The sequence below is a fragment of the Polypterus senegalus genome, chromosome 2 (assembly GCF_016835505.1).
Source record: "Polypterus senegalus isolate Bchr_013 chromosome 2, ASM1683550v1, whole genome shotgun sequence".
Lineage (NCBI taxonomy): Eukaryota > Metazoa > Chordata > Cladistia > Polypteriformes > Polypteridae > Polypterus > Polypterus senegalus.
Window position 1 is genome coordinate 268,922,200 of NC_053155.1, and position 27,878 is coordinate 268,950,077.

Genomic DNA, 27,878 nt, shown 5'->3' on the forward strand with positions numbered 1-27,878 from the left:
TGGCTGTGTGCTTAGGGTCGTTGTCCTGCTGAAAGATGAACCGTCTACCCAGTCTGAGGTCAAGTGCGCTCTGGAGCAGGTTTTCATCCAGGATGTCTCTGTACATTGCTGCAGTCATCTTTCCCTTTATCCTGACTAGTCTCCCAGTTCCTGCCGCTTAAAAACATCCCCACAGCATGATGCTGCCACCACTATGCTTCACTGTAGGAATGGTATTGGCCTGGTGATGAGCGGTGCCTGGATTCCTCCAAACGTGACGCCTGGCATTCACACCAAAGAGTTCAATCTTTGTCTCATCAGACCAGAGAATTTTTTTTTCTCGTGGTCTGAGAGTCCTTCAGGTGCCTTTTGGGAAACTCCAGGCGGGCTGCCATATGCCTTTTACTAAGGAGTGGCTTCCGTCTGGCCACTCTACCATACAGGCCTGATTGGTGGATTGCTGCAGAGATGGTTGTCCTTCTGGAAGTTTCTCCTCTCTCCACAGAGGACCTCTGGAGCTCTAACAGAGTGACCATCGGGTTCTTGGTCACCTCCCTGACTAAGGCTCTTCTCCCCTGACCGCTCAGTTTAGATGGCCGGCCAGCTCTAGGAAGAGTCCTGGTGGTTTTGAACTTCTTCCACTTATGGATGATGGAGGCCACTGTACTCATTGGGACCTTCAAAGCAGCAGAAATTTTTCAGTAACCTTCCACAGATTTGTGCCTCGAGACAATCCTGTCTCGGAGGTCTACAGACAATTCCTTTGACTTCAAGCTTGGTTTGTGCTCTGACCTGAACTGTCAACTGTGGGACCTTATATAGACAGGTGTGAGTCTTTCCAAATCATGTTCAATCAACTGAATTTACCACAGGTGGACTCCAATTAAGCTGCAGAAACATCTCAAGGATCATCAGGGGAAACAGGATGCACTTGAGCTCAATTTTGAGCTTCATGGCAAAGGCTGTGAATACTTATGTACATGTGCTTTCTCAGTTTTTTTATTTTTAATAAATTTGCAAAAACCTCAAGTAAACATTTTTCATGTTGTCATTATGGGGTGTTGTGTGTAGAATTCTGAGGAAAAAAATGAATTTAATCCATTTTGGAATAAGGCTGTAACATAACAAAATGTGGAAAAAGTGATGCGCTGTGAATACTTTCCGGATGCACTGTATATACTGTGCATATTGTTATCGCTATATGTATTGCTGTGGCAATGCTATTCGTGCTTTGTTCAACCTGCTTCTTTTTCTTTCACCCCTAGAATTAAATGGAACACCCCATTAGGACCCCAAACCTCTGTCATATCATGTCAGCCTTTATATGATTGGGACCTTCAAAGCAGCAGAAATTTTTCAGTAACCTTCCCCAGATTTGTGCCTCGAGACAATCCTGTCTCGGAGATCTACAGACAATTCCTTTGACTTCATGCTTGCTTTGTGCTCTGACATGAACTGTCAACTGTGGGACCTTATATAGACAGGTGTGTGCCTTTCCAAATCAGGTCCAATCAACTGAATTTACCACAGGTGGACTCCAATTAAGCTGCAGAAACATCTCAAGGATCATCAGGGGAAACAGGATGCACTTGAGCTCAATTTTGAGCTTCATGGCAAAGGCTGTGAATACTTATGTACATGTGCTTTCTCAGTTTTTATTTTTAATAAATTTGCAAAAACCTCAAGTAAACTTTTTTCATGTTGTCATTATGGGGTGTTGTGTGTAGAATTCTGAGGAAAAAAATGAATTTAATCCATTTTGGAATAAGGCTGTAACATAACAAAATGTGGAAAAAGTGATGCGCTGTGAATACTTTCCGGATGCACTGTATATACTGTGCATATTGTTATCGCTATATGTATTGCTGTGGCAATGCTATTCGTGCTTTGTTCAACCTGCTTCTTTTTCTTTCACCCCTAGAATTAAATGGAACACCCCATTAGGACCCCAAACCTCTGTCATATCATGTCAGCCTTTATATGATAGCGGTTTGGGGTCCTAATGGGGTGCTCCATTTATTTCTAGGGGTGAAAGAAAAAGAAGCAGTATGAACAAAACATGAATAATGTTGGCAGGCTATCAGGTGCAACACTCAGTGGGTTATTCGCGTATGTCCTTCCTCATTGGAAGCGGGTTCCCAATAGAATGATAACTTTCAGTTATGCTGTTCTCTGTGAGCGTAGTGGAAGAGCCAGGTCTCATGAAAGCGAGGCAGAAATTTAGTCATTGGCCTTCTTCCACAACTTAAAACAGATGTGTGTGTCACCTTAACTCTTGTTTCTGGCACTTACCAGATAAAAACTTGTTAAACACTCCCTAAACTTGCATATTTGACCATACATATACTTGGGCTCTTAAATAAGCAAAATCCTCTCACATGATGTGTGTAAAATGACATGACATTGTTAAACCCACCTAATCCAACAGAAGGAGTAGAAGGGGCTAACTAAGCCTATATTGTGTGCCAGTTCATTGTAAGACACACTCGCACACATATACCCACAAGGAGCCATTTTAAAATTTCCAAGTAACCTAACAAAACTTTTGGGATGTAAAAAGAAAATCCGAGTATCCATACAAAACCACACAGTGATTGGACATGGGATTCAAATCTAATATACTGAATATGTGAGTCCATAGAGCTAATTATTTTGTTGCCATCCAACTCATAAAATGTGAAGGTATTTATACTCTTCTGTATTTCTTAAATAATGCCAAACATTACAGACTAAATTCAATTAAAATGAAATGTGCCCTAAGGGACATAACTGAATGTATCACACATTAACTGTATGTCTTCGATCCATTTATACAGATCGGCCTTTTTAAAGTCAGTCACCTGAACTGAGACTGTATTTACTGTGGGCAAACATTTACAAACTGGCAATGTTTGGACTCAAGGTGACATTCAAGATCCCGGCATTGCTCGTTCTCCCATATCTCATTTGTTTCCTGAATTTATCATTTTTATGCTTGTTTGGCTACAATTTGCCTTGGCACAATTAACTTAGACATTCCAAACTGCTCAATTTGTCTCTGTTGGTTCCTAAAGGTCTACATTTTGCTTTTTGTCTTTATAAAATTATACGGTAGCCAGTTTTGGTTATTTAGTACATGCAGCTCAGTCAATAACTGAAGTAGTACTGTTATGGGCAAAAATATTCATCAAATCAAAGGCTTCTCAGAATTAACATGACACAAAATGGATAGAGTCAGCAGCATGGTTCAGCTGGACAAACAGAGAATGGAACGGTGAATGCAATGAAGTTTAATAAATCTTAGGTGAATTTTTATATAGATCACTACTTAGTCTGGGAATTCACTTCTTATCCTGAGTAAACAGCAATCAAAACATAAGACCTTGTTATGAAATAAGTAAGTCAACATGAAAAACACTGTTTTTTTAAGATTCCTCTTCATCAGGAAGCCATATTGTTATTTTTTGAAAAGTAAATAGAAAACAGTTTGCTACAATTGACCCTGTCCAGGTCAAAGTTCTAACCCATTGTTAAGGCATTAAAAGCTTCTCTTCAAAATGGTGCAAAAGATACCATATTCTGAAACACACATGACCTCACAACAACACCCTCTGGGTCACAGCAGTACATTCACAAGGACTTAATAAAATTACATCAACAGTGAGGAATGTCGTGGAAACCAGGATGTAAATCGAACATTTACAGAAACTAAAACAAAAAATAAGAATGGGCAGAATTAAAAGTAGCAGAAGTACATGTTCAGACAGGGGTTCTCTGTTCCTTTGGTTCTACTGTAGAACATTGAATCGAAGGATCGATTGATGTAGATGCTTGGGCCATTCTGTCAAGGTTATTATTCAGCATATATTCAATTTTTGAATTTCCAGATTTAGTTTCTCCTATGGCTGCGTCAGAACCTTTTGCTAAAGATGTGCCCATGTCTTCATCAAACTCTTCATCTCTCAGCCTCATTGAAAGCAATGCAGGGGACTGAATAGGACACCAATATGGACATGCGCACCTTCATTCATTTATTCAGATTTATTTTCTTAGTCCAATACAGAGTTAAGAGAAGCATCAGGTGTAGGAGCATCTGAAAGGGGTCACTCACACACATATCACAATCATAACTCTACCTAAAATGTGAGTAATACCCATATAGACATTAAAAGAACTGAAGCTACTCACAGAAAGTCCTAGGTGTCCAAAACTAAAACATGTCAAATTATATTTTATTTTGTCTGCTTTTTATTTTCACAATAAATTGAGCTATAAACTATGAATTAAACAAAAAATCTTGGATGTTCAAGAAATTCAAGCCATGTAAATGAAAGCATCTTCTCTGTCCACTGTACTTGTGAGCCCATTGTCTCTGTATCCTAATAAGATGGAAGAAGCCTAATGGCCTTCTGTGTGGAAAATGCAGCTTGTGTAACCGAACTTTCAGCTTCTTTCTGCAAGGAACCAAGTGCCATTGTTTTATTGCTTTCTCATCAAAGATCCCAGCGTCTCTAAAGCTGCTGTAATTTTTGTTGTTTTGCATCTTTGTGTCCAAATAAATATGATTTGTCTTTGCCCTCGCGATTGTGCTAGTCCAGCAGTCCTTGTGTTTGCTCATTTCTTGAAGCTCAGCCAATGACATCTGGCAGAACAGCAGACCCAAACATCTGCGTGGGGGTAGATTACCTGATTATGCTGGCATTTCACTGCCAATTAAACTGCAACTGGTCTCTGGTTTATAAGTCTTTTAAATTTTTTAATACATTTTTTTACAGATTTCTACAAAATAAATTAATCGATTAAGCTAATGAGGTCCAACTCTTTCTTCTGTTTATTTTTCCGGTTTCATCATCAAGTCCTTCCATGAGAACCCTAAATACTAAGAGGACTGTTTCACTTATGTTAGGTAGATTGCCCAGAGGGGACTGGGCGGTCTCATGGTCTGGAATCTCTACAGATTTTATTTTTTATCTCCAGCTGTCTGGAGTTTTTTTTTTCCTGTCCACCCTGGCCATTGGACTTTACTTATTCTATGTTAATTAATGTCGACTTATTTTTATTTTTTACTGTGTCTTCTATTTTTCTATTCTCCATTTTGTAAAGCACTTTAAGCTACATTTTTTTGTATGAAAATGTGCTATATAAATAAATATTGTTGTTGTTGTTGTTGTTGTCTGCTTTTAAAGGTATGCAATGACATCCTTAAAATTCACTTTATGCAGTCCAATTACAATTTTCACAGTGCACTTCACTAGTAAAGTACTCACCAATGTGATTCCTCAACTTGTTTTTAACTGGACAAAATGTAAAACATATGACATAATTCATTTAGACTTTCAAAAAGCCTTTGCTACATCCCCCTGCTGAAGATTAATCGTGATCTTGATTTCACATAATGCATTCTGACATCCCTAATTTAAACTTCTTGGGGTTAGATGTCAACCCAGCCAGCCTCAAACTGTCAAGCACACCTTGCAGGTGGTTAAAGTGCGACTTCCAATCATTACTGAAAGTAACCACATCATCGACATAGACCCCAGCATACTTGGAATGAGGTTGCAGAATCTGATCCATCATCTGCTGAAAAGCCAATGGCACTCCATGGACACCAAATGGAAACCTGCTGAATCTGAACAACATGTCTTCTCAAAACTGGATGCCTTCAGGGGTACCTGCCAGTATCCCTTTGTGATATCCAATGTGGAAATATATGAGGCTTGTCCAAGTTTCTCCAAGACGTCATCAATACATGGCATCATGTCATTAATCAAGCACCTCAAATCTATACAGAACCAACCCAAACTGTCCAGCTTTGGCACCAAAACAATCAGGCTTTGCCACTTGCATTTGCTTTTGTGAATTACACCCAGTTCGAGCATCTCTTCGACCTCCTCTCATATCACATTCCTCATCTCTTCCAGAAGGCGATACAGGCACATCTGCATTTTCAGTTATGATCTTATGTTCAGCAATTTCAGTCCTGCCGAAAAGACATCCAAATTTCTCCCAATCATTGACCCAACTCAGCGTTCTGGGTTTCCACCAAACCATCACCAATAGCAACCTCTATCTGAAAGAGTGCCACTGACATGGCCAACACCTTATGCAAAAGATTAACATGTAAGATTTGCAAGGGCTTTCGTCGGCTGGGTATTCTGACCTTGTAATTTACTGGTCTTATACACTACCACTGGACCCAGCCACTTCACCTGAAATTTATGTGGTTGGTGGACAAATAAAACTCCTGAACAGCAAACAGGAGCAAAGGCAACATGGAGTCCCAGGATATCGGTTCATCACAGGCCACCAGCCAAATAATCTGTTTTAAAGTCATTCATCTGTGGGTGATAAACAGTGGTGCTCAATTGCTTAATGGCAAGGTTCTTACACAGCTGCTTTATGATGTGAGATCAGTTAAAATCTCTCAAGAAATATGCACAAATATTTCTGATAGAGCCTTAGCAACAGATTGTGCTTTAGCCTACTGCAGAGCGGCATCCTCGGGGTACCTTTTTGTATAATCAACCATCACGAGCATGTACTAAAAGTCATTCTTACTCTTGAGAAATGGGCCAACAATGTCTAACCCAACCCTCTCCACAGGGACATCCAAAATAGGTATTGGTGAGAGGGGAGCACTATCAGGTCTATGAGCAGAAACAACTTGACAGTCAGGGCAAGATTAACAAAACTGTTCAACATCTCAGTCCAAATTTAGCCAATAAAAGTGTTCGGAAATTCAATCCCTGATCTTCTCCATACTGAGATGACCCAAAGACATTGGTGTGAGCAAATTTTAAAACTGTCTCTCTGTGCCCTCTCTGGACCACCAATTGCTTAATCATCACTTCCTCTATACAATCAGAAATCACCAGATATAAGAAACCATCCTTGATCAAAAAGTGTGGTGTTTTGAAATTCAGGCCCTCCTACTCCATATAGTAAGAGTCATTTGTTGCTTGTTTAAATGCAAAGTCTATGCTGCTTTAGGCCCGTTGCAGGCACACAAACTCAGTCAGAGTATCAGTCCCCACTTCCCTCTGGCCCGACACAGCACCCTGGTCTGTTCCAGCTATTGTTTCTCCACGGCCCGTAGCTGCTGTCTGGCCTGAGAAAGCTGAAGGTGTGGGTGCCTGATACAAAATGTCACACCATCAGCCAAGGGGTCGTCGCCTAACTCACTAGACAAATCAGGCTCAATCTCAACACTGGTCCTTGACTGACCTTGTCAGCAGCGATACCCATCCTCTTGACTGTAGAGAGTGGTGCCGTGCAGGTTACTAGGACACATGGGAAGAGAGCATATCTCTTCCCTATAAAAAGAGGCCAGGGTGAAGGGTCTGATACGGTGGTCCAAACATTAAACTTTCCCCCCTTAAATTTCAGAGGGAGTAAGATAATCTCATATTCTTTAATGTCTCCATTAACACAGCAACTGTTAACCCCATCCATATTTGTATAGGTAATCTGCCTGAGCAAGTAACAAGTAAGTAAGCAGGACTATGCAGAGGTCACTACAGGAGTCCAACAGGGCCAGGATTTTGTATCCAGCCAACCTGAGACCTTGAAATTGTCTTTCTTCACCATCCTGGGAGAAATCTGAGAACTACATACCTAGGCCAGACTGAGGTCAATGTAGTGTGCAGGCGAGAGGAAGCACTCCAAAGCCAGATCCCCCAATTGATCACAACAAAAAAACCTGAACTCAGTCCCAGCTGATAGTTTCCTACTATACCACCTTCTACCCGTGGCATGACCAACTCTAGCAGCCTGGTCTTGAGCAGGAGAAACTGAACCAGGGGGTGGCAGCAGACATTTCTCTGAGGAAAGGCAAGGATGAAGTGGAGGCAGGGGCTGTGACCCATAGCTTCATCAATTGGCCAGTGGACAGGGACGTGATGATTCAGTCAAAGTCAGTGCCACGCTAGGATAGCCCCTCTGTTTCTAAGCTGTTTGACTGCCCTCCAGTCTGCAAGTCAAATCCAACAACGAGTGAACATCACTCTGGAGCATCATATCATAAAGGTCTTTGTTTATCATTGAAAAGACTGCATCAATAGCAAGCTTTTCCACAATGTGCTTGAAGTTGTCTCCACAAAACCAGCTTTGAATTAGGTCTACTAAGTCCTGGACCTGCCCCCGTGTAGGCTGATTCAAGTCAATTTGGCACAACAAAAACTGACATTCTTTGGCTATGTGGAGGAGGATCTGTTGTTTCAGAAAGTCACAATCATCAAGCCTTTCGGGAGGTAGATTTCGCATTACCTGTAGGTCCTCTCCAAGCAAAAAAGGGGGCCAAAATAATTGCCCAGCCTTTTATGTCTCAGCGTTGCCGTGCATTCAAAACTGAATAGGAAACACTTGGGGTCATCTGAGGGTGCTATAACTATTAGAATGTTTATTTAGTTATTTATGTTTCTTATTTGTATAAATACACTTTTTTGTCAATTTTGAGCATTACTTATTTTCTCTGTATGGCAGTATTGTGAAATGAACAGGCCTTGATGCCAAAAGGAGGTCTGGGGTAGTCACCCGTATACTTGACTAAGGCTGCAAATACAAAGATTTGGTAACACAGAAGTGTACAGGTTGAGTCCAACAATAGAAGTGAGTTCAAATGGAGGATGACTGGCTTTTATAACAGGTTGGCGGAAATTACATCATCAGGGGCCCGAACCAGAAGTGATGTTCTTGTGGCCGGAACTGGAAGTGATGTTCTTTGGACCAAGACTGGAAGTGATGTTGTTGGAATCAGGCAGAATTTCCCATGTATGGGCTGCAGAGATAAAAGAGAAAGATTTACTGCACCCAGCCACCCCCTGACTTGGCATGGAATTACCTTCGTTTGGTCCTACTAGCTGCTTTCCATGAGCACGTGTGTGACAGTATGTTCTGTCTTGCTCTTTGCATATTGTGGGCGGGCCACCTGTCTATCAAGGATTGTCCCAGCCCTATAAAGGCTGATGGGATTTTCACTTTCATGTTCTACATAGTATGTGCTTGGTGTTAGTTAGTTCTCCTCTTTATGTTTTTTGTTGTTTTGCTGATTCCTTGTCCATGTGACTTTTTTGGTGTATATTTTAGGCTTTTCACTTTCTAACGTATTGGTTTGTGGATTAACGTTTTGAGGTAACTTATTTGCCCTTTGTTATCCAGATTTTTCTTTGTAATTGATTTTTTTTTTTGTGAACATATTTTTTATTTACAATGAATCTTTCTTTGTCCTGTTTAGAAAAGCTGAAGGTTTATAGTTACCTCTTTCCTTGTGGGGCTCTTGTAAGTTTGCTGAAATATTTATGTTTTTCTAGCTTTCTCTCTTTTGGGCCTATTAGGCCTAGCCTGTGGAGTATTGAAGAGTGGTTGGATTGAAGTGGTCCCCTACTGGGCACCCCAGTTAGGATTATTGACCTGTTCCCTAACCAATCAGAAGAGCTGAAATTAAAAAAAGAAAAAAAAAAACAGTCATGAAACTCCCAGATGGGCCTGAAAATTCAAAGTAGACCTAGAAACAAAGAAGCAGAGCTGAACAAAAACCCTCAACAACAGAAATCTTTTTAGAAAACGTTGCTAAACAGGAATAAGTTCCAAAGCAAGCAGCACCAATGATACAGATGACAAAAATCAAAAACGAGTGTAGACATTAAAAAAAAAAAACCTGAAAATCTAAAAGGAATCCATGAAAGGAAGGTGAAAAATAAAAAAGCTAATGTCTCAGCACTGGGGAGGCAACTCAGGCCTTATACAAGCCAAGGGCTGTTCCACAGCTGCAGTAGCAGGGGTCCTGCCCCTTTTGGCCCAATGGACGGCAACATAGATAATAATTAATAGAATTTTTATAAGAAAGCAAAGAAAATCTAATTAACAATACAATTCCAATAAAGTGTGAGACTATACAAAAGAAAATAAAAAGGAAAAATAACCAATAACAACAAAAATACAAATAAAAGGCCAGGACAGAGCCCTGGTCAAAACAAAACACTATCAATTAAATAACAAAGTGCATACATACATTTGGGGAAATTAAAAGTAACAGCATTCAAGACTGAAACCAAAAAACAACTTCTTCGCACAAAAAGAGAAACAAACCGCACAGACACGTATTTCAAGTGGATGGCTTGACAACTTTTAAAAAAGTATCTGAATGAAATGTTGGGACATCTTAGCTATTAATTATTCAGACTGTTATGGTTTTGTTCATTTTTTCTGTAGCTTATCATTTTTTTTACACTTTTAAAGTCTTTTTTGGGGTTTTGGAGGCTGCTAGTTGAGCAGGAGGAGCAGTTAAGGAATGCTACTGTTTAAGTAGACCCAGATAGCAGAGGTAGCTACTGTTTTACCTTTTGCTTCTACTTTGCCATTCTCTTGTGTTAACTACTCCTTACTGTTGTTAATTAACCCCATTTTTTATTTTTAATTTGGATTCCTTTGTTTTTTGGGTTCAGGCTCAACTCACAAATATCCTACAGTCCACACTAGCTTGTCATAATCAAAAACAGAGCTGTGGTTTAGCTCTTTGTAGGGAAAGCTTGAAATATTTAGTGGGAAAAATGGATGAAAGTTGAACTGCCATGCAGTACCCCTACCTAGGAGGAGTACAGGAAGCTAATCAAAGACTTTGTTAAATGGTGCTACTCAAACCACTTACATCTTAACACCAGCAAAACCAAGGAGCTGGTGGTGGATTTTAGGAGGCCCAAGCCCCTCATGGACCCTGTGATCATCAGAGGTGACTGTGTGCAGCGGATGCAGACCTATAAATATCTGGGAGTGCAGCTGGATGACAAATTGGACTGGACTGCCAATACTGATGCTCTATGTAAGAAAGGTCAGAGCCGACTATACTTTCTGAGAAGGTTGGCGCCCTTCAAAATCTGCAATAAGATGCTGCAGATCTTCTACCAGACGGTTGTGGCGAGTGCCCTCTTCTACGCTGTGGTGTGCTGGGGAGGCAGCATAAGGATGAAAGACGCCTCACGCCTGGACAAACTTGTTAAGAAGGCAGGCTCTATTGTAGGATTAAAGTTGGACAGTTTAACATCTGTGGCAGAGCGACGGGCATTAAGCAAACTCCTGTCAATCATGAAGAATCCACTGCATCCACTGAACAGTGTCATCTCCAGGCAGAGGAGTAGCTTCAGTGACAGGCTTTTGTCATTGTCCTGCTCCACTGACAGACTGAGGAGATCGTTCCTACCCTACACTATGCGACTCTTCAATTCTACCCGGGGGAGTAAATGCGAACATTACTCAAAGTTATTGTCTGCTTTTTCATTTTCATTTTTTTCATTTTTCTTACTATTTAATTAAATATTGTTTCTTTGTATCAGTATACTGCTGCTGGATTATGTGAATTTCCCCTTGGGATTAATAAAGTATCTATCTATCTATCTATCTATCTATCTATCTATCTATCTATCTATCTATCTATCTATCTATCTATCTATCTATCTATCTATCTATCTATCTATCTATCTATCTATCTATCTATCTATCTATCTATCTATCTATCTATCTATCTATCTATCTATCTATCTATCTATCTATCTATCTATCTATCTATCTATCTATCTATCTGTATAGCAGTGGTGTCAGTTAGCAGTGGTGTCAGTGTGCTCCCTCCAGGCCTGTTTAGATTCCAAATCTTTCATACGTCTGTATCGTCAAGCCAATTGTCAAGAGCCACATACAAACACATATGATTACATCCTGGGTATCATAACATTTGAAAATAAAAGATACTATTACATCAAAATGGGTGATACTATCCCAATATTTACATTTAATGACGCACTTGACAATGAGGGTCCAACTTTATTGTATTTCTCACAGAACAGAAATACCCACAATTAAATACAGACACACATTTTAAGTACAGTAACCTAATGGAACACATTATGACTCATAGAACATTTCAAAATAAAAACAGTTTCATACAATACATTACTTATACTGTACATTTTTAAAATTCAATTAAATAAAATAAGTCTTTTCTTGTTTGTTCTTTACTCTGTTGCACATTATGATGTTTGATGTTTGCATTAATATTTTATAATTCAAAGCCGCATTAATTTTGTGTGTTTTGTGCCCACCCTGCTCACTTTGTATTAAATTTGCATTCAGTGGGCTCTGCCTACCATATCCCCCCATTTGGCATCCTATTTGCATATTCACATGACATGGAAGAAAAAAAATTATTATGTAGTGGAGGGCTAAGTCCACTTCTGGGGAAGAAAAAATGGAAGAAACCTTTGGAAGATCAATTCAGAGAAAGACCCCTTTCCAAGTAGGTTCGGCGTGCAGTGGGTGTCAAAAAAAAAATACAATACACAGAACACAAGTTATCCTCAACACAATAGTACAATACTAATATTAAATGTACAGAGCAAACTTCAGCAGTAGATGATATCACATAATATGATTCAGATTTGTTCAGAGTCCTGGAGACCTCAGCCATCAAACTGCCTCCCCTTACTGGCCATTCCATAGTTGAGTCAGTGGTGGGCCGGTCAATATGATGAAAAGGCCCTTCTACCCAACGATTCCAGTGCTCCTCCATCAGAGATAACTTTTCGTTAGGTAGGCAAAACAACTTAGCAGTAGGGCAGTGGCACTAAGTGCCACATTTGAGTACCCAGAAGAAAAACAGAATAGGCGAGGGTTAATAACAGATTATAACTGCCATATTGCTTATGTTTTAGTGCTAATGACTAACAAATGAGATGCCTTCTGCACAGTTAATCAACAGCTATAGTCTTGGTATGCTAAACTGAAGTAGTGAGGCTTCAGCTTGAATTTAAAAGCTGAGACTGTAGGGGCATCTCTTATAGTAGTAGGCAGAGCATTCCACAGCTTCGGTGCCCTGTAACTAAAAGCTCGACCTCCCACTGTTATTTTATTAATCCTTGGAATCATAAGCAGGCTGGCATCTTGAGGTTGCAAAATGCGCTCTGGTTTGTAGGTAATGATAACTTTAACTAAGTAAGCCAGACCCTGGCCATTTAAGGCCTTATATGTTAAAAGTAGGATTTTGAAATCTGCCCTAAACCTAACTGGGAGCCAGTGTAAGGATTTAATAACTAGAGTTATGTGTTCGTATTTTCTTGTTCTTGTAATAAATATGTAATATTTAATGTGCACTTGTCATATAGTAAAGGGAAGATACACCAGAGAATATAACTGTTTTTGTACCTCGTTCATTTTGTCTCACTCCTTCCATTATTAGACTCTTGTAGTCCAGTTCAACAGGGTCTGTGAACTATTCTACTTGTCTTATACACAAAACAGGAACTGTGGCTGTAATGGGCAAAAAGTCTAAATCAGGGCACTCACACTGAATCACCAGTAAACCTTCAAGTGTTTGAGATGGGGGAGCAAAATTTGATTAGCTAGAGAAAAACCCACACAGGCAGCAAAATGTGCAAACTACTGCATACACAGGCCGTGTCTGGGCTAGGATTCAAACCTATGCATCTGGATCACAAATATATATCAACATTACTGTTTTTTTTTGTTTTTTCTTTGTTTGTTTTTTTAGAAGTTTATGCATTTCTGCTTTTCACTCCCATTTTATATTCCTATTCATATTTCCTGTCCTTTTTTCCTGTTGTACAGAGTTCCAATCAAGGCAGATGCTGATTGTGTGTTGCGGTTTGTGATACTGTAGGCTCTGGCCACATTCTTGATGACCCTTTAAATTTCAATACTTACTACACAAGTTTCAAAATGTATTAACTGCTCTCCCTATGATGGCTCTTGACATGTAATAATAAAAAGGCATATTAATTCAGATATACAGTTTATTTTTGTCTGTCACATGTTTTTAAATCCTAGAGAGTAATGCACATATAGTGAAACAAACTCCTAGTAATTTTAGATTGATGTATTATGGTCAAATTACTGAAAATAAAAATACAGTTTAGTCAAGGCATATGCTATTTGAATAAATGTTGGAGAATCAAAGCTTATATTCTTGGCCATTATGCTGACATTTCTAATAAGAGCCTGTAGACAAACTAGAGTGATGACTTATGGACAAAAAGATGATCCATCATTGTATATAATACAGTATATGTTAAGAGATAATCTATCTTTCTTAAAGAACTAGGATTAACATATGATGCTGTTAAATCTGGACATCATGATCTCTGGCGACTCATTCTTATTCACAATTAGGTCAGCTTGCTAATCAGTTGGCAGTTGTTGCTTTAAACCCAATAAATGTTAGCCTCTTTTCTCTCATATTTCCTGCCTACATTGTAAACGCTAATCAAAAGAACCAGAAGGAGGCTGACTTGTGAACTTGCATAAAAATCACTCCTTCTTTCATTTTTAGTGTCTGGTATTACCATTACAGAATCATTGGGAGTGGAATCCTATCCTGGCAGCACTGGGCAAAAGTCAGGTGCCTACACTTTCGAGGACACGAGTCTGTCAGAGGGCACGTCTGTATATACCATACACCTACAGTGGGGCAATAGAGTCACCTTTTAACTTGAATGTGAAAGGAGAATGCGTGATTATACAAAAGTGAAACAAAGGCAGCTTCTGAAGTACAACAGGAGCATGAAGAATTCCAAAAAACTGCTCACATCCCCAGTTAATGACATTATGATTTATGAATATTTCCAAAGTTCACAGTTTTTAAGAATCATATGTATATATTTACCTGGCACATTCCATAGTTATTGATGTTAAGATAAGGATGAGGTGTGTTATTCAGTTCAAAGATTTTCCTGGTTTGAGGATTTTCTAAGATGTACAGTGTGTGATGAAGCATCATGACAAAAGAACACTTTGGCTCCTATGTATTCAAGCCGTACACCAATGCCAATAGCTGCATGTTAGATTACAGTTTTTCTCGATTGGTTTGGCTCATTTCTTGAAACAGAAATTACATTCTTAAAACTATAAGATCATTTGGCCAAACAGTCTTACAGTTCTGCGCAACATTACAGCTCACTAGCAAAAGGTCATATCTTTCCCAAAACTGTTCATACATGCTTCAAAATAGATTCCTTTCCCATATAAAGAGTCAGTACCATCAAAATGTCAAAGATCTTTCTCAATTGCGTTGGCTCATTTGCATTCACTTAGTGCGTTTTTCCAAAATAACCTGGATGGTTTAGCACAACACCATGGATCACCTGCAAAAGCTCGTATCTCTCCCAAAATAGTTTACCCATGTGTCAAAACTAAATTCCTTTCCCATTTAAATAGTTAGTGCCCCCAAAATGCATCGTCCCTTTGGCATCGTGTAAGCACTGCAAGTCAAAATGCCTAGATGTTTTGTCACTATGGCAGAGGTCTAGCCAACAGAATACAATTATGTATAAAACTGAAAAAAAAAGGATTTTACAGTAAGAGCAGCCTCCAAAGTTTGACATCAGACACACTGCACTCCTACTTCCAAGGAAATTGTAATCATTTTTATTGACACACATAAAGTAACTTCCATACATTAGAGTACATAAAATGTATACAGTATTCTGTACATGTACGAAATATAAACACAAACAAAAAACAAGAAAAATTATATCTAGCCTACAGTAGGGCTTACAGTAAATAAAGTTTCACAACTAAGGTAACTTTCACTGGTTGTTGTCGTCACCGTCCCTCTCCTGGCCACCATCCTCATCCTCCTGGCCATCCACGCTGCTCTCTGTTTGGCCATAGATTCTCATCCACATCGCAGCGGATATTTTCCCTTGCGATGCAGCGAGGAAGAAACGCGCGAATGTCTCAACCATCCCCTACACTGATCCCCTGTAATGTCCTCACATGCAGCATCCATTGCATGGAGCAGGGATCTCTGGTCTTGAGCCTGATGTTCATAGACTTTCCACCTCCAAGCGGAAAAAAATTCCTCAATGGGATTAAGGAAAGGAGAGTATGGTGGTAGTAGCTCCATGAGCATCCTTGGATGGGTGGTGAACCAGGCCCTGATGAGCGCCCACGGTGGAAATTTACATTGTCCCACACGATCACATAGTGTGGTAGGTGAGGCCCTTCGAGACCTCTCTCATTTTCTGGGACCAGATGTGTATAAAGACGGTCCAAGAAAATGAGGAGCTTTGAGTGTTATATGGGCGTAAGCTGGGGATGTGTGTGGCCCCACCATTCTCAGATATGGCAGCACACATTGTTAAATTGCCCCCTCGCTGGCCTGGGACATCCACCGTGGCCGCTGACCAATGATGTTACGCCACGCTCTGCGCCCTTGGCCAGGTTGAAACCAGCCTCATCGACAAATACAAGGATGTGAGATGTTTCATTCCCTTCCAATGCCATTATTCTCTACAATAGAGTAAAAAATCAAATCAGTCATATAGAGGAGTCATACACAACAGAAATAGAAAATTACATGGGATTGTTCTATGTTCTCCTCCACAAGTTCAATATAGCCTGCTACTGGCCACTACTCCAGTGGTTCCAAACCTGGGGTACAGGCCTATGCAGAGGCACTGCAGGGAGTATTTGACACAAAGAGGGAGAAACACTGTTGCAGTTTTAGGCAAAATGCTGTAGTCAGATAAAGCTGGATTCTAAAGGTAAAGAGGATACTGAAAACCAAACAAATTGGGAACCACTGCTTACTGTAATGTTACTATAATAGACAACCAATAACTGACTTACATGCACATACTGGTACCGCAGCTCTTTCACTCTGTCAGAATTCCTCTCAAATGGTACCCTGTAAATCTGCTTCATGGTCATCTGATGCTTCTTCAATACCCGTCTATTGTGGAGATGCTGATAGAGTTGACATTTTGGAATATGGCATTGTCTTGAAGGATTGCATCACGGATCTGTCTCAAAGTGAGAGCATTATTTGCAATCACCATGTTACAGATCTCTTGTTCTTGTTGTTCATTGAGAAGTTTTCTTCTGCCACCCATGTGAGGTTGTCGTCCAATCCTAGACGTAGAAGTCAAAGGACAACACTGTATGACAATTCGTAATGTATGCCGTATTTGTTACAGAATGAGTTACTGTACTGTAACATCATATTGCAACATCACATTGAGGTAATATATTACAGTACTGTAGGCCTACACACACACACACGGAATGAAGAGTTTATACATGTCTTGCTTTACAGTATGCACAGTACTGTATACTGTAATGACTCCATCATTGACTGAGTACATACCTGTTTTCCCTGCGAAAGGTTTGGATGATGGAGGAGACAGTAGAGCGAGGCACATTAGGCTGCACTCGGCGCCCAGCCTCTGCCATTGTCAGGCGATGGTTAACCACATGGTCTACAATTGTGGCCCGAATCTCATCCGGGACAGCATGGTGTCTTCGTGTTCCCCCTATTCCACCACCACGCATCCTCACTCCTCCTCCTCCGCCTCTTCTTCTTCTTCCTCTTCCTCCTCCTCCTCTTCTTCTTCCTCGAGCAGGAGGTTGCCCTTCTTGATTTACTTGGTGAGGTACCTCCATGTTCAAATGGTACTGGCCCTAGCCAAGCTCTATATATACACGTTTGGCAGCATTCACAACAATAGACAGCACCTGTCAGGTAACTAAACAAACTGTTTGGTTGGTCATCTGAGATGTGGGAAACTCCTCCTTCGTTGGTCAAGTTCTAATTTCACCTGATTGTCAATTACTGTCATGAATTTATCAAATGTTCCAAGAAATTCATATATGGTGTTCATGGTATTATGTTCTTGACTAATTTTGACAATTGAACAGACTATTGTGCATATGATGACTTACACGATGAAATCATGCTGACATGTTTTGGAGAGAACAACCATTAGACTGAGAATCAACTAATCAGTTTAGATCAGCAAGATCTATTTATTTGGAAAATGTGCTAAATGTGGGCTTATTGTGCTAACTGCAGGCTACTTGTACTTAACCATTTGCAAAGATGCACTGAGACACTTGAGACATGTACTAAGGCATTTGCAATTTGATGAAATCAATGAGAAATGCCATTCTGTTGTGAACATTTGCAAGGTGGTTTGGAGATCTGTCCATGTTATTTTGAGAATGTCATCTCGGTTTCAAGAAATGAGCCAAACCAATCGAGAAAAACTGTAATATGTGACTCAAGACTGACCAGGTATGGATGTGTGTCTGTCTCTACTGGCAATGAGCTGGTGTCTCATCCAGGGGTCATTGTCATCTTCCACCCAATGCCGTTCCTGTGAACCTTTAGACAACAAAAAGCTGCTTGTATATAATGAATGTGTGGGAGCTTCCAAAAGTTAAATTCCTACAAACCGCAAAAACAAATGCAGACAGTATTCTACTGCTTTCTTAATTAAGTACAGTATTTTAAAAAGAACTTTAATTCTAGTAAATGACAGTATTTAGCGCTTGCATGTACTGGATTAAGCAGTGATGGTGACAGTCGGCTGCTTTCAACACTGACTATGCCTACAGTGTATTAATATTATCACCAATCTGTTATGTTCTTCTGCAGCCTGAGCTCAACACGATTATGTTTAGGGTTAGAATAAGATTAAAATAGTGGATACAGTCAAAATTAAGATATTTAGTAAAAAAAATATCTTTATTGGTTTGCATTTCAACACATAAGTCAAATCTACACACTACACACTAAGCATTTTCTGATGCATTTGATCAGTGTTCTCTTCGCTCAAGTTATCCTGTATGGCAAGCATTGATTTTTTTTTTTATATAGTAACAGCTTGCAGAGAATGAAAAATTAATTTATCGTCAGACAACATAATCTAAATCAGGATTAAAGTCGATTAAACACCATGATCTTCTGCAGCCACACTAAAGTAGAATTAGAAAATGTACATTAAAGAGGCATTTGCTTTTTGCTTGAGTAGTGTATTCTATGAGCAGGCAACGTGAGTGAATTCCTGTGACTGAGGTGGAGCTTTTAGTAAACATCAAACAAATGGAAATTCTAGACATTTTCCCAGAATGTTTTAGAAACCATGTGTCAGGATTTTGACTGATTTTTTTTTTTTTGTACATTGCAATACTTAGGGATAGTTCCGTGGTTATTGGTGTTGTTTCATGAATCCACTATCATGTGCCTGAATCCTTCATCCATGCAAATTTTGAACATTGGCCATATGTCTGTGTGGGCTTCTTTCAACATCTTCAAAGATGGAACATTTAGTTTAATTGACAACTCTATACTGGTCACAGTATGAGACTGGGAGTGTGTGTGAGTGGCCCAGTGAGTGGCAATCCCTATACAAGTTTGTTCCACATTGATTTCCTGCTGAACTATGCCTACCTCGCAAAAGTTTTGTTGCGCAATTGGAGGTCAAGCAAAATTTGCTTGACTTCTCATTGCATCCCCAATGGCTAACATGTTAAAACACCCTACCACTACAGACATATGTGGCACAATTGAAAATTTGAAACTGTACTAAAAAGTCATGAGGGAATTGTGATTTATTGTCATGCATATTGATTTACTACTGCAACCCTAATCAGGTTTGGGTCTTACCGTTTTGCTGAGTGTCACAACTACGTTACAAAATACAGGATGTTGGTGGCATCCCATGTGAACATAGTGAAAGCCTGAACTGAAAATCAAAACTGTTAAGAATGTTAAGTCAGTCACTGGCCATTACTAAGATTGAGAGAAAACGTTGTAACACGGTGCAGGAAGCTCTTCATCAGCAGGATTAGAAGGTGATTGGCTGTAAGTACTTCACAGGTTTGACAGGGCAAGATGCTCGAGTGGCTGCAACCCGTCCAACAAGGAAGTGGAACACATCCTTTAAATCAGCAGAATTCATGAAAGAAAATGGAGACTTTCAATAAGCGGGTACTTCTGGGGGCATCACTGCAGTGATAGTATGACAGTGGTTGCCAATGCTGTAATCCTGGCAGGGTTCAGGTTGGGAACAGTATGAGGTTAGGCACATCTCCTTCTTAGTTTCCTGTGGCACATAAAAATAAGAAAGTGAAGTCATCAGTACCAGTAGGTTTTTAGAGTAAAGTGTTGCTGTTTATTGTTGTTCAATAAACAAGCCCATTATCTGGATAAACCTGATGCAGTGCCCCCAAGATGACTCAAATTCTGAGAAATAAGTAGGTGCTTGCTGGTCTCATTTTGTGGGGTTTCCTTCTGAGAAAAAATATGGTAAGTCCTCCAAAAAGATGGTAGGATGCAGGTCAGAAGTCAACCTGGTATGGCCAGCAGAGGCTACCTTTACTTTAGCCAGGCCCAGAAGGCAACCTGCTGGCTTCAGCTGGAGCAGGCCCAAAATGTGCAGTTGGCAAAACAACTATAATAATTCCAAAAAAAGGTCACAAAAGCCTTATAAGTAGAAGGGTGACCAGGAGCCTTCAGGTTTTAATTAAAGAGCAAACAAAGAATCTTTATAAATTAAAAGATTTATATTTGAAAAATGCTCTTAGCAAATAAGCAGAAGCACAGACAGATTTGCCTAAAAATAGGCAACCCAGAAGCTAACAATATCTGATAGAAAAGTCAAAAAACAGAGCAAAGTAGGTCAAAATCCTGTTATTCAAAATAAGCAATAGCATGAACACAGAGCACACTCACCAACACCTAAGTGTAACAATGTAAGCCATTGAACTGCATGTCTCCATAGCCTCTATAAGGCTGGGGGCAGTTCGTAGATGGAGATGAACAGGTGGGCCTACCTACTGGCGAACCACCCACAAAATGAAAGGAACATAACAGAAGACATACATCCACATAGAAACATCCATCCATTATTCAACCCGTTACATCCTAACACAGGGTGCAAGGCAGGAACCAATCCCAGGCAGAGCACCAGCCCACACACAGGACAATTTTAGGATCGTCAATGCACCTAACCTGCATGTCTTTGGGAGGAGCACCCAGAGGAAACCCACACAGACACAGGGGGAACATGCAAACTCCACACAGGGAGGACCAGGGAAGCGAACCCAGCTCTCCTTACTGTGAGGCAGCAGTGCTACCACTGCGCCACCATGCCACCCACATAGAAACACAATTACACAAAACTGAAATGTTATGAGCATAAAATATGTAACTATTCTAAAAATATAAAAGCAGTTCAAATTAAACAGAAAGGACATTATAAAGAAGCATAAACAGAAAATACTGAACAAGAACTGGTAAACACATAACAGCTTAGGCTTGGAGGGAACAATAAGAGCAGAGGTGCAACAGTCTTTCATACGCAATGTCAACGTACGCTTGTGTCATGAAGAGTGGCTGTTCTGCATTATATTGGTTTGAGGTACAAGGTGCTGTGCTCTGATTTTGTTGAGTGCGTATTTGTTTATGTTGTGATTCATCTATTTAAGACAGGCATAGTATCCTTAAGCACTAGCATTACTCATAGCTAATTATTCTACATTTTACAGTACTATCATAAGATTTCTGCGCTCACCCAACACTGTGCCACTAACAGGACCCCTCATTACCAGAGTGTATTTGCAGTTCAAGTCCCATGCATGACCTATACTTTGTGGGCAGAGTGGTGGCTCTGAGGCTAGGGATCTGCACTGGCAATTGGAAGGCTGTAAATGCCAAAGGGGACTCTGCTCTGTTGGGCCCTTGAGCAAGACCCTTAACCTGCAATTGCTCCGTCCAGGGTATGATGTCAATCTGCATCCAGCCCTGCATGAAGGCCCTCCAACCTTCAGGGAGAAACTTGGGGGTTGGTGGCAGAATTGGCACTCCAGCCACCATAAAAAAACCTCGCACTGTTCCATTCCATCTGAACTAGTGTGGTGCTGAGGTGTCACCCGTTGCATGGCTGCACTCAGGTCCGAATCTGGATCCTGAGTTGGTTTGTCGTGTGGTGGGTGTGGCAATACACTGTATCAGTGTGTGCTCCTCATCATCCTCATTTTGTATTCTGGATACAACCAGCATTTACATAAAAAAGAAATAGTTGGGCTAACTGCAGGGAGACAAACTGATAACAGTGTGTGGTAATTGACCAGAGGATCCATTGCAACATGGGTGTCGATCTCCAGTCCTGGAGGGCCTCAGTGGCTGCAGGCTTTCTTTCTAACCATCTTCTTCAGTAGTGAGCCGTTTTTGCTGCTAATTAACTTCTTTTGCTTTAGTTTTAATTAACTAGACTCAGGCCCCTTAGTTGCCACTTCTTCCTTAATTAGTATCCATCCATCCATCCATCCTCTTCCGCTTATCCGAGGTCGGGTCGTGGGGGCAGCAGCTTAATCAGAGAGGCCCAGACTTCCCTCTCCCCGGCCACTTCTTCCAGCTCTTCCGGGAGAATCCCAAGGCGTTCCCAGGCCAGCCAGGAGACATAGTCCCTCCAGCGTGTCCTGGGTCTTCCCCGTGATCTTCAGCTCTCTCTGGATCGGTTTGCAGCTGAGTGTGAAGCGGCTGGGATGAGAATCAGCACCTCCAAATCCGAGAGCATGGTCCTCAGCCGGAAAAGGGTGGAGTGCCCTCTCAGGGTTGGGGGAGAGATCCTGCCCTAAGTGGAGGAGTTCAAGTATCTCGGGGTCTTGTTCACGAGTGAGGGAAGAATGGAACGTGAGATCGACAGGTGGATTGGTGCGGCATCCGCAGTGATGCGGGCTCTGCATCGGTCTGTCGTGGTGAAAAAAGAGCTGAGCCGTAAGGCAAAGCTCTCAATTTACCAGTCGATCTACGCTCCTACCCTCACCTATGGTCATGAGCTATGGGTAGTGACCGAAAGAACGAGATCGCGAATACAAGCGGCTGAAATGAGTTTCCTCCGCAGGGTGTCTGGGCTTTCCCTTAAAGATAGGGTGAGAAGCTCAGTCATCCGGGAGTAGCCACACAATAATACGGTACAAAACACGCTCACCTGTGCCCATCACACAATATCTGAAAATAAAGAAAGGTGAAGGTCTCAGTAAGGTTGATCTCCGAGGTCACCCAAACATCTTGATGAACAAATGAACAGTTATGGAAATGTCTACTGTGAAAGAAAGAGAGCAGCAACAAGCCATGGAATTAAATATCGGGCTTAATTAACAGCAAGAATCAGCTTCTCATTAAGAGATTGGTTGGAGTTTGAAATCCCAGTTTAGCTGTCGTTTCACATCTCATGTTTGGCTGCTATTTAATGAAGAAAAGAATCAATTCAGAGGACTGAATTCTTAAAAACAGAGCTAGTAAAATGAAGGGAGAAGAAGTTAATTAGCAGCGAAACTAGTCACTGATTAGGGAAAGGGTTAGAATGAAAACCTGCAGCCACTGCGGCCCTTCAGACCCGGAGTCGGGCACCCCTACATTACAACTCTCAATAAGAAGATGTTATCAGTTTTATTAATGTTATGCGTGGCACCTTTTACTCATTTTTTTTTTTTGTCTTTCCTTATCGTGGCAATCTTTCCTATGCTGCATTGAGAGTGCACAGCACAGGTGACATCATTTATATGGCCTGTAATGGTCATCACATGCTTTACCAGCTTATCTGAGATTTATTTAGATAGCTGTTTTGCAATTCTTTTTTTTTTTTTTTTTTTACTTTTGGCAATAGAAACTACTTCTGTACTTTTGACTTTGATTTTGGATAGCGATTTGGCTTTTTAGGCTTTCTTCCTGAATTCTGGTAAGGACCGCTGTTTGTTTTTGACCATGCCCTCTTCTTCTGGTCAATGCGCATAGTATTTTTTACTGATTACCTTTTCAGTCCGTGCAGTTAAAAGACCACAAAAGCCAAGGCAGTTCATTTAGGGGGTTTGTACTGTGCAAAAGAAACAAGCAACCCAATCATGGTGTGTGTTTATAATACGGCAATGCTTCAGCTATAGGTCAGCATGAGGAAATAAAACTAATCAGTGACCGTGATGTCTACATGGCAATTCCATATCAGCACAGGGATTGAAGAATTAAAGGATCCCCTAAAAACAATCTTAGCCTGGTTCTGGATTACCATGAAAAAGCAGCATAAATCTGTACTTTTATCTTTTCTTGCATGATCACTTTCACCTTCATTGATCTTTTGTTGGTTTAATATTTTCTGTCTCAAATTGGTTTTGTCCGTTAACTTTGAATCTGGAGCTTAAAGTCTGACTGAAAAGAAACAGCCTAAAGGTCGTCATTTGATATTTTTATAATGTGCAGAAACTCTAGCACATTTTGTTCCTCTAGACAGTCAAGCTTGTTTTGTTGGTTCATCTTCCATTGAAACAAGACACCCCAATAGTGGTAGACAGTGGATTTTATTAAAGCTTTCATTCAGAGGTGATGTGTATGAGGAACACACACATAATGTAAGGTTAAAATCCACACTTAAGTCCAATTGCTTGTGCTTAACTTAAAATAACAAGTCTTCAAATTACAACATGCCAAATATTTTGCATTTATTTTAGGTACAAAACCTGGCAAACCAGTTTTTTTTTTTTTTTTTTGTCAGCTTACTTTCAAGGACATACGAAGATCACCCTCTTAAGTTTTTAAAAGTTAACCATTTGTCCCTCACATTTTTTGAAAAGACTTCAATTTATCTCACACTCTTTATGCTTCACTTAAGGAAAATAAAGGCATACATCCGAAAAATGCACTCCCTTCGGCACTGGGGCTGTTGGTGGGAAAAGTCACATAGTGTGAACAAATTTACCTGAACAGTACAGCATACATCCATTGAGGTGGGTCTTCATTTGTTAAAGGTTTTCATTTTGAACATATTTACAGAAGAAAACATGAAATTCACAAACAGAGACAAGACAGTTTGAAAGCTTCCAGAGAAACTATAAAACATTTACATCATTTGCTGACTACTTCTAACAGTTTGATAGTGCATTTTTATCTAAAAATGGTTTCATGATACATATGAAAGCATTTACACAACTATAAAATCTAATCATACATAAAATTAATTTAATTTAATTTTAAACTCATGAGAACAGAGACATTGATAGAGAGGTAGTGTAGATGAACACTTACATTTCAGGCAGAAAAAGAGTCAGCATTTAAAAAACATAAATATTTGCTTTCTTACCTTAATCCATTATACTAGTCAGGTACTTTATCTTATATAGTAATAGAATTGTTCACTTGCTTTGTTAGTTAACAATAATAATAACTAATGTAGCACCCACTTGGCACATCAGCTGTAACAAGATGTTGTGATAAAGTGGATTAGAATTGCAAGAGGCTTCCTATATGAAAGAAAGGAGTTGCCCTGTAAGATGCCCAGATGATAAGTACCTTGGCAGTGGCAATATTACCAGTGACAGGAATCTACCACAAATAGAGTGCCCTAGACCCTAATGTTCTGTAATTAATGGTGCCTACAAGTTAAACTAAGCCTGAAAATTAAATATGGTTGGTAGACAGTGAGGGACATCACAGACTACATCAGTAGTCCCCCAGGCTGTTAGGTGGTAGTAGGGAGACCTCTTAACTAAGTCGCAGCTCTCTGTTCCCTGTTATCATGGCCTGCTAACTAGAGAGTTGCCTGGCCTTTAAATAGATACATGGGACTGCTGGGCAGAATTCTAGTCACCAGAGCAGCAAGCATGGAGTCCAAGAGGAGTGAAGAGGAGGAGGAGATATGTTGTGTCATCTTGATAGGAAGATGCAGTAGGCACACCACCTGTCACCCAGCAATGAATGCTTTGCTGAGTCCGACCCAGTGTGTCTGTAGGTGATTTACTTTGTATGTTATTTCAAACAGACACCTTTGCTCTGCACCCTTTGTTTTATTGTCATCAATTGTAATTAAAATAAACAGCCATCCTTCCATTATCCAACCTGCTATATCCTAACTACAGGGTCACGGGGGTCTGCTGGAGCCAATCCCAGCCAACACAGGGCGCAAGGCAGGAAACAAACCCCAGGGCAGGGCGCCACCCCACCACATATTAAAATAAACAATTTCCTTTTATTTACTTTGGCCCCCCTGGTGTTATCTGGTTGGGGATCAACTCAAGAGTGTCACTACTGAACACAATTTATTGTAATCATGTTATTTGGAATAAAATTATTTACATGGTCCTTTTAGGCCAGGGGTCGCCAACTCCGGTCCTAGAGGACCACCATGGCTGCAAGTTTTCATTCTAACCCTTTTTTTAATGAGTGGCCAGTTTGTGCTGCTAATCAACTTCTCGTAAATTCATTTTAATTGAACTGCTTTTTTAAGATTTGTTCCCTTGAATTTCTTCATCGTTCCTCTGAATTGCTTCATTTCTTTCCTTAAATGGCACCCAACCAGAAATGAAATGGGAAGTGAGTGAGCCAACAGAAGACCAATTAAGTCAGGGTCTCAAAGTCCAACCAATTTCACTCCAACTAGTTGCTTAATGAGGTGCCAAGTCTTGTCGTTAAACTCATTCTTTAATTCCATGGCTTGTTGCTGCTTTCATTGTGCAATAGCAGACATTTCTAAAATTGTTGATTTTCTCTTTTCTGTTAAAATGTTTTGCTGACCTGAGTAAACCAACGTTCCTGAGACCTTAATCTTTCTTTATTTTCAGATATTGTATGGTGAACACCAGTTGTTTTGGTTCATTTCATATCTTGTTATTGTTTGGCTGCTCATTAAGGAAAAAGAAACAATTAAGGGGTCTGAGTCTGAAAGAGCAAGTCAATTAAAATGAATTGTAGAGGAATTAATTAGCAGCAAAAACAGGTCACTCATTAAGAAAAGGGTTAGAATGAAAACCTGTTTTAGGCTACCCTGTACACAAAATGGTTTCAATAACACATTTCTCTGTATAATACAGCTATTTAGTTTATTTTTGAGTTATCAATCATATGTCATTCTTTTTCTTTTTTGTTGTTTTTATCTCATAGTCGTCCCTATATGAAAATGAAGAAACTGGACAGCACCAAGTCAACTGTGATAAAGTCAGAGCAGCTCCTCCGCATTGAAGAGCACGACTTTGCAATGAGGCCTGGATTTGGAAGTAAGTCTCCTGAGTTCCCCAAGCAGATGTCTTTTGCACTTCTTTTTGAAGAGTAATGCAGAATATGAAAGTTTATCTTTGAATGTACTTTTGTTAGAAAAGAGAATAAATGACTGATTAAACGCAATGCCCAATCAGCTTGGGCTATTTCAGTAGCTTAAAGAAGCTTACTGTACATACATGGACATTTCTGCCAAATGAGATTTTTTTTTCTTTTGGCCTATAATAACACCCTATTGCATGAGACTGATAAGAGTGTTATATAGTTCATGACCCACTTTAGTGGCAAAGTAAAAAATACTAATAATCCAGTGCTACATATTATATAAGTTTTATTTAATGGCAAAATAAAAAAATAATAATACTGTGCTTCATAAAAAAGAGAAAATTACCACCCAGTGGATAGGCTTGTGATGCCCTGTGCCCTCTGCCCCAGCGCATTTCAAATCCTGGGCATCGTATAGTTCAAGACTGAGGTCCCAGTAAGAAACAGAGAAACACTCCAAACACAGTTCTTTACAGTTTTAAACAAATGGATCTTTAATAAATTGGGAATTGTCACTAAATGATTCATTTTGCATTTCACAGACCTAGTCCACCATGGTGTAAGCTCAGACACAGTGAATAGAAAGAAAATTCCAAAAGTCCAAAAAAGAAACAGTGAAAATACTTTCATATCTTCCATTTGAGTTACTAAATCAGAAAAAAACTGCACCATGGTCCCAGTAATTAGTCCCACACCTCCATTGCTTTAGAACATCTAGAGGCCTGGCCACTATGCACTGTCCATTATGTAACTTTCATTATCTCTGCTCACTCAAAGGCCCTGTCTCAAAGCACTTTCCTGTTCACACTGTTCCCTTCTTCATTGTAAATTGGGACTCTGTTCGCAAATCTCTCCTTCCTGCTGTGATGGATAGCTGGGGCCATTACCCGGCCGGAATGCCAGCTGGGTAGAAGGACCGAGGAAGTGAACACGCTTCGGACATTGCTTTCCCTGAGACAGTAGAGGACAGTCCCCCCCGGGTTGCTACTGCACCACGGATCCCCGTAGGGTATTATAGTTTAAAGCAGCCCTGTTGGGTTTAATG

At 40.2% G+C, this 27,878-nt stretch overlaps 1 protein-coding gene and 1 long non-coding RNA gene across 4 annotated transcripts in view; one reads left to right on the plus strand and one right to left on the minus strand.

Annotated features, from left to right (window-relative positions):
• Positions 1–27,878, plus strand: part of LOC120523863 (gamma-aminobutyric acid receptor subunit rho-3) — an 86,774-nt gene that overhangs the window by 8,529 nt on the left and 50,367 nt on the right. For all 3 annotated transcript variants that reach the window (XM_039745525.1, XM_039745526.1, XM_039745527.1), the window contains one exon: positions 26,675–26,787. In XM_039745525.1, the coding sequence (XP_039601459.1) occupies positions 26,675–26,787 (113 nt within the window). The remainder of the gene's footprint in view (positions 1–26,674; positions 26,788–27,878) is intronic.
• On the minus strand, positions 18,461–24,983 carry LOC120523864. Its single transcript, XR_005632710.1, has 2 exons — positions 24,879–24,983; positions 18,461–19,847 (listed from the first exon to the last, which is right to left on the minus strand). It is a non-coding gene; the product is annotated as an uncharacterized LOC120523864 (long non-coding RNA).